General features: G+C 34.5%; 1 protein-coding gene across 1 annotated transcript; it reads right to left on the bottom strand.

Moving 5' to 3' along the window:
• Positions 1 to 1,017: 1,017 nt before the first annotated feature.
• LOC110738766 lies at positions 1,018 to 7,561 on the bottom strand. The gene is made up of 7 exons (XM_021919195.1): positions 6,805 to 7,561; positions 5,960 to 6,059; positions 4,637 to 4,696; positions 2,485 to 2,602; positions 2,058 to 2,140; positions 1,691 to 1,755; positions 1,018 to 1,516 (listed from the first exon to the last, which is right to left on the bottom strand). The coding sequence occupies exons 1-7, from the start codon at positions 7,011 to 7,013 to the stop codon at positions 1,399 to 1,401; spliced, it is 753 nt and encodes a 250-aa protein (XP_021774887.1). The 5' UTR covers positions 7,014 to 7,561; the 3' UTR covers positions 1,018 to 1,398.
• Between the last annotated feature and the right edge of the window lie 305 nt (positions 7,562 to 7,866).

Here is a 7,866-nt window from a genome sequence, read left to right as displayed (position 1 = left end):
AAATGATAAGATAATTGACTAACCAGCCTATCTTGCCACACCATATGACCATTTATATAAAAAAATTCCCTTATAACACTAACCAATAACCCTTGTAATACTGACTAAATAACCCCTATAACACTGACGAAATAAACCCTTAACACTGACCAAATAACTCCTATTACACTAACTGACTAACAAGCCAGGCACATAAGTTTTTGTGTTGGCTAACTTTGTTAGGAAAACAGTTACAATATAATCAAGGGAGAGTGTATAAGCTACATGGTGCTTGGGATTGTTTATCAAAAAGAGTAGGTGCAGGTTGGATAATTCGGGAGATTGATTCTTCAGAGGTACTTGGGGGTGGATGTCGTGTTTTTTTTGCCACCTCGGCGTTGCAGACGGAGTTACATGCTTGTTTATGGGGTTTGGAGTATGCTATGCGTAAGGGTTTTTTTGAAAATTTGTATATACACGGATTGTGCTGCTATGTTGGTTGTCCTTCCTCGTAAGGGGAATATGGACATTTCGATTTTCTGGCTCATTCAGGAATTATGGGTTTCTATTCAGAGTCTCCTGGTTTGTCAAGTTCGTAAGGTTCCTCGTTCCTGGGTGTCTCCAGCTCGCTAGTTGGCGGGTTGTGCTCGTTGTCGCCACTTACTGTATTTTGTGTTTTAGTTTTTTTGCTTAGGTTTATGTGTTGTGTTTTTTTGTTAGCCCTGTTGAAAAAAAAAATATTAAAGATGTCAAGAATCTCAAAATTACCATACAAATCTTGGAAAAATACTAGATTTGAACGCCATGTCCAAGGTTTATGTTGTTACTGCTTCCCTAGCCACCATTCATGGAAGCTCTTCGGACACAGTGTCGTACCTGTTAGTATGAGAACTGAACTGAAGAGAAGATTGATCAAAGAAAACGGAAGTCACAGATTCTTATTTTTCGCTACACAAACTCGCATCAAGATCTTGCATACCAACTGAGAAGAATGCATCAGCAAATTCTAAGTTTCTTTACAAAACAAGACTTACAAAGGGACTGAAAAATAATGCTTATTAACATTTCAAAATAGACAATTACCAAAAAAAATTAACATTACATAATAGGCTAAAAATTGACCTACATGATAATTTATTATTATACTAGTTTCTAACTTCCAAGAATATCCAATAATATTACTATTGGCAACTACACAAACTATGTAAACTGAGAATGAAAGTTGTAAAGAAGAAGAATTAAAAAAATAAATAAAAAACTAAAATCTTATAAATTTTCACATTTGTAAAATTGTAATGAACAGAAGAAAGCATCTACTTGATTTGCTAGCTTGCTTCCTATTTTCCCTTCACTGGGGCTGGAAGATGATGTAATCTGCTAACTGGTTTAACTGGCTACTTTTGTCGAGCTGATAAACAATCATGAGTGCTTTGAGTGATTCGAAGCAGGGATGATGGCCATTGTAAGTTCTTCATTCAGCTTCACCGGCAATTGAGGCATTTGTCTCATTATTTCTGGAGTGTCGTCCACGTTGCCACTAGATTCAAAAAGGCACAGACGAGTTGATTAGATCCAAGTAAAGAAAGAAAGAAGACTACTTTCAATTATTTGACCATTACTCCAGCGGTTTAAAACAGTGTAAGAAAGTATACTAAGTAGTACATACAAAAGTAAGTAGCTGCAGAAGCAAAAAAATAGGTTGAAGCCTTACTTATTGTTCAGGAGCTTTTTTATATTGTCATACGCCTGGCGAAAGAGGGTAACGTTCTCCTGTATCTGAAACGGAAAAGGCACAAGGCAAATAAATTCAAGCTTAGCCACCAACAGTATAATGTGTCGCGAGTGGTTGTTAGAGCGCAGTTCTTCTTGAGTAAATAAAATAAACATCACACATCAGTATACAAAATTTACAACCAAAACCCCAACCCAAATTCTGAGGATTTTAATACAAGACCTTGCATCCTATATAAGAGGTTTTATCAACCAAACCATAAATGAGATTAATAGCCTTCAACAGTGTAAACAACATGGACGTGCAAGGTTATCCTAATATAAAGAATTTATTGTTAAACGTGTACCTGAAACGACGTAAAGTTGCTAGATATTTGTTGGAAAAACTGTTTATTTTGCTCAAGTAGCTCCCCAACATGGCCACCAATTGCTGCAAGAGTCGGCCACAAAAATTAGAGATAAAAGGAAAATAATCTTACTTAGCCCAATGTCCATGCCATAAGCATGGAGATTGACTAGTTAAAGGAAATAAATTCATAAAAAAGCCCTAGGTCAGCATCAAAATAAACTTAAGTTACAACAAAAAAAAAAAAACTTAACATAAAAATCATCCCAAGATACTCGCATCTTTTGCATAAAGAAGATATATGTCACCAGTATGCCTATATCGCATAATTGATAATTCTAGTAAAAACAGAAAAGAGTATTGTATAGTTTTCTGAATAATACATTTATCAGTAAGCAATGTGTGTAGGTCAATATAGATAACTTTACCTTTGTAAGAAATACCATCTTCATCATCTAATGGAACTGCTGGCACAGGATAAGTATGACCACCAGGCCTTGATGCATGCAACTGAGATGACTTTGACGAAGATTCAGTGACTTTCTCCTGGATATTATGTAATACTCATCCAAGTTATAGTATAGCCAAAACAGGTCGTGCATATTTAAGCATAAATTGATGGGAAAGGAAAAATGCTAAATCAGAAGAGCTGGACAGGGAAACCATGTACAGACAGGAGTCACAGGATATAGAGAAAACGGTAATTTTTTTTTTTCCCAGGACATGTTAAAAACCAAATTGCCAACCATGCGATAAAAATATCATAAACCAATTATTGGTCAATAGACTTCTTCATTTTATACAGAGAAAAAAATCACAGACAAAACAATGAAAAGCATTTTTGTCGCCAGGCTGCATGTTTGCTTTCCCACCGAATTGCATAGTATTGAAAGTGCAAATTAACTCAGAAATATGCAATCAAACCAGAGAAAAGTGCAAAATATAGTTCAGTGAAAATGAAACATAAGGGAAGGGAAGAACAGTTCAAAGCATAAATATCAAGTAGCATCATTCATAAAATATAATCAATCAATAAAGTAAGAGTAACATGAAGATAAAGAAAATAAATACCAACAGTAACAAGTAGATTGCAGTCTAAGACACTAAAGGAGCCACTTATAAGAAAGAAATAATCCAAATACCCAGTAAGCCACCAAGAAGGTGGAAGTTGCAAACAGTAAATAAGACATAAGGAGTTTCCTTTATCAACAAAGACAGATAGAACCATTAAGAGCTTCCAACAATTCAGTAACATTTACAATAGCTCATGACGAGGGTATTTAGCACTCTACAGCTCAGGAAATGTAACAAGATTGTTAAGATTTTGACCCGAGAAAGAGAACTCGAAAACATTTACAATCATACTTTTCATCTCTCAAACAAATAAATCCTCCTGTCTTCATTATAAAATAAAAGAGGGGGGAGGGGTAGTCATCAACTCAAAAGAAGGAAGGTAAAGGCAAAGCTATTCCCCACATATCAGATTCGTTGTTAAATACCGATGCAAGTAACATGTTATTGTGAAAGCCATGCAATAAAATTTGTGTTTTTAGGTGAAATTTGAGAATGATACCATGTAAGATTGTGTAAATCTCCCTGATAGAATGATTCTCATTGATTATTATTAATAAAATTATAATGAGAGTCCAAATTATTCTAGCAAACTAACAAGGCAGGTAAAGATACTTAAAAAGATACTTCATCCAATCCCCATACATTAACAATAACTATTTTAGAAAGTTTTACAAATATTGCAACATTTCCCTATTTACACATACTTTCACTCTATATCTCTCCTCATCGCATGGGTGCCTATCTTTTATTCTCTCTATCTCTTGGCATATATAACAATAGAGATTTAGGGAGCTCCAGAACTTTTATGTGGTACATTCAGATCAAAATAGACATCAAACTAGTTCAACTCCCACCTAAGGCAAGTCTTACATAAATCAAAAATTACACAGCCTCCCCTTCACCCTGCAAGGCTGCAACACAACTGCAATGCCATTATGTTCAATCAGCATCCTCAAAATTTCTTATAGTCAACACTTTCACTAACTATTATGTCTCCTGTATGAGAAGAGTATATTCTAAAAGATTCTAAACGGCGATGTTTCATTGGAAGTATTCAGTATATAGTTTAGATTTTAAATATTATTTTACACCCTAAATGAATAACTGCAATCAGAAGAACAAATCCGGTGCCGTGTTCTCTTGTAAATGGCGGAGCACTATGCACGGAAGAGAAGAAAAATTGAAAATAAAAGGAGTTATAGCACCAAACAATTGAAAAATAACATTAATAGAAGAAAAGGAAAAAAAAAACTAATATAGAGTTAAAGATTAAAAGAAAGCAGCATTTAATTGCACGGAAAGAAATTTACTGATGAAAGGGCTTTGCCTAAGAGAAAAGAATTTTGCATATTTCATGCATAGATGAAATAAGTAAGCTATGCTTCTGGATTTTGGAAGAACGTTAGTGAAAGACAGAAGTTGTAAAGTAAATTAGCAATGTATGAACGTGCAGCAAAAACTGTGGATCATTAGTTATTGATCATAACAAGATCTAAACTAACATACCCTTTTATCTTTGTTTTTCCGCGAATGATCATCTTTTCTTCTCTTGCTCATCTCCTTTTTCTGGACATCAATTGGAAAGTCAAGTCAGCAAGAAAGTCATGTCACTATTGATCCAGATAACTTAATCCATAACCCTCCCTCCCCCAAATGGAATATACTTCTTAAGACTGTGTACTTCAATGGCATTAATCTGACAGCCAATATCTTGCTTAATTCAATAACTTTTGTTAGATCATCTTACATAAACTAGAAAGATATTTACATAATTAAAGGGGTATGGGACAAATCCACAATGAAAATTCAACATGAGAAGTCCAAACCATATTGAAGCTTTGTCTTCGAAATTAAGAAAATGTATTAGCCTCGCCCACTCGAATTCATGATAGATGATACACACATTCACAAATTCCTATACATATGCAGAAAAGGGGGTGTGGAGGAAGTATTGATGCCAGTCAGTCACAGAAAAAGTCAAGTTAACATTCCATTAGGTTTTTCAAGACTACAGAAATAAATCATACAAGCAAATTCAAGCTTTAGAGACGAGTTAAATATCCTTCACTAAATAGGCGACAATGATGAACTGATGAAGCATAAAGTTGAGTCAACTCGTGAAAAAAAAAATCTTAACAAATGACATAAAGCGATTAAAGTTGTGTGATTCACTGAAATCTTAGGTAATAGAGAACAAAAATAAAATACTCTGTATATAAACATGTAACTTTTCTCTACAAATATATAAGAACCAATAAGAAGGCAGCAAGGAATACTTCGTTCAGTAAAGGTAACAATTAGCTCCCTACTCCCCATCAAGATATATTATGGTCTCTTCCCAAACTTACTAAAAAAAAGTGGCTGATCGTTACTTAACATCCACTATATTTAAATACAGGTCCTATAGACAGCTACAAAAGATAGCTGTTTCCACCTCTCCTACAGTTGCCACCGGATTACAAGCAGATCCTATAGGGAAAGCTATTCAATCAAAGCTCTTCTGACATTTCTTGTAGTACCAAATCTGCAGATCTAGGTTTGAAAAACAAAAATCCAACCCACCATACTATTGTAGAAGGAATTGGAAAAAGGCAGCATCAGGGTAATTGGAAAGTGATGATGCCTCAGTAAGTCAGTATGTAGTCTTATCCCTACAACCAATTGAAATTGATCCTGACATTATTGATAAACAGGCAATCCTTCCACAAACAATACTACTGAAAGCTCATATCAGCATCAAGAGCAGATAGAAACTACCAGCTATCTAAAAGCTATAAATCAAATTATAAGATCTACCATCTTGCTTTAAAACAGATGTCAAGGGCTTACATTCATCCATCGAGCACGTAGTGCCACATCACGGACCGTCTTATTTGGAAGCTCAATAGCAACCTTAGCATAGCGAATAATGCTTGATACTGAAGCATATCTGCACGCATCAAGCAAAGGAGGATTTAGTTTGTGCACAGCACCCAGCATAAAAAAAACAAGGAAATTTAGGACACTAATAATTGCAAATTAGCGTCACAAATGTACGAGAGACCAATTGAACAACCTCGGAAAGTTACCAGACAACCAAAACCAACCACCCTCCTTTTCATCATGACTAGCTCCAAAGACCTAGTTACTTCCACTCTATAGACTATGCATTGCAAGTCTTAACACACAAAATTATAATTCCAACAAGAAACCAACACATTGCCCCTGCGAATTCGAATCACTACTCAGCAAACTAAACCTTTGTTTCGCCTCCAAACCCCAACTCAAATAACATAAAAAACACAACTATGGAGCTAATTCTTTACTACATTTCAAACAGTATGCTCATTAGAAAATATTTGTTCATTAGTGGCACTTAAATTCCTAAACCAAAGGACACCCAAAAAGAAGATAAAAAAAAAATCTCAACTCAAATCCGAATCTATAGCAAATTATAATTAAATTCATCACAAACAAAAACAAAAATTCCACCAAGAATTCAAGACTTAAAGAATCTAAGTGGCACCAAAATTCCCCAACTCAATTCAGAATCTTTACTAAAAACACACTAAACATTTAAGCACCATTTTCAAAATATAGCCTTTGAAAGATTCTCACAACCAAGAATAATAATTCTACCAAATAAATTATTAAAAATTAAAATTTAAAAACAAAAATTAAACGAATTAACTAACCGGGTGAGTCCATTTTCCAAGATTGTTTGCTCCTCAGCAGTCCAATCTGTAGCAATTCCAGGATTATGCTTCATAGCAGAACCCGTACCCGAATTATCATGACCCGGACCCGAATTCCCATTACTTGTGGATACAGCGGGACCACCACCATTGAAAGAGGATTGTTCTTGGTGGTGTTGATTCCCAGATGGGTTTGCACTTGCTGCCATTCCCACCAAATTCAATACAAATTTCGACAAATTCCCACTTTATAATCACCCAAAAACTCGATTTCCCGCCATAAAATCGAATACCCAGATGATAAAGATGTCAAATTTCTTGATTTCTTGAAATGGGGTTTTGCAAATTTGCAGAAAAAATCGATGAATTAGGGAGAAAATTGAAAAGGGGTGGGAAAAAGTGAGGGAAATTCACAAAGTTTTTGGAGGAGAGAGAAAAAGAAAGAGAGTAGAAAATTAAGGATTGTACGGAAGAAAGAGGAAGAAGAAGAAAAGGAGGAAATAGTGTAGAAGAGAGAATTTCAATTCATTTGGGATTTGTTTTTGTTAACGAAAATAAATAAATTAAAAATAAATCAAGGGTTTATTAATATAATTGTTGTGATTAAGGAAAAGGGGCTAATAAAAACAGATGTAGAAGAGAGTGATTTGGTTGGAATCAAACTCATATAATAAAAGATTCTTTTGTTTTTTAACGAGATTAAATGATTGATTTTTGTGTGTTTTGGTTAACCTGGAATTGCTGGCTAACTCGAGGATCGGATGGATGGAAGGAAGATACCTGAATTTTTGCTATCCAAGCTACTCTACTTCCAACTCGACTCCGATATTAAGTTACCCGTGCTAATATAATCCGTGCCACGAAAAACAATTTAACAATTTTAAATATTAGGGTTTCTTAGAATAATAAACATATTGGAAAAGTTAATGGAATATGTGTTTTGTTTTTTTCACAATTATATTCAAATTTGACATATACTACCTTTGTTTTTATTTAGTTGACACTATTCTATTATCACGTTTATTAACGCATTATTTTAACAATTGATATCTATAATTCTCG

This window comes from Chenopodium quinoa, unplaced genomic scaffold (genome assembly GCF_001683475.1).
Source record: "Chenopodium quinoa cultivar QQ74 unplaced genomic scaffold, ASM168347v1, whole genome shotgun sequence".
In the NCBI taxonomy this organism is placed as follows: domain Eukaryota; kingdom Viridiplantae; phylum Streptophyta; class Magnoliopsida; order Caryophyllales; family Amaranthaceae; genus Chenopodium; species Chenopodium quinoa.
The sequence above is the reverse complement of the archived record's forward strand: the minus strand, read 5'-3'. Positions and strand labels throughout refer to the sequence as shown.

Coding starts and splice junctions, on each gene's coding strand:
- LOC110738766 (XM_021919195.1), bottom strand. CDS start 7,013: ATGGCAGCAAGTGCAAACCCATCTGGGAATCAACACCACCAAGAACAA. Junction 6,060..6,804: donor TTGGAAAATGGACTCACCCG/GTTAGTTAATTC, acceptor TGATGCGTGCAG/ATATGCTTCAGTATCAAGCA. Junction 2,603..4,636: donor GGAAAAACAAAGATAAAAGG/GTATGTTAGTTT, acceptor CATAATATCCAG/GAGAAAGTCACTGAATCTTC.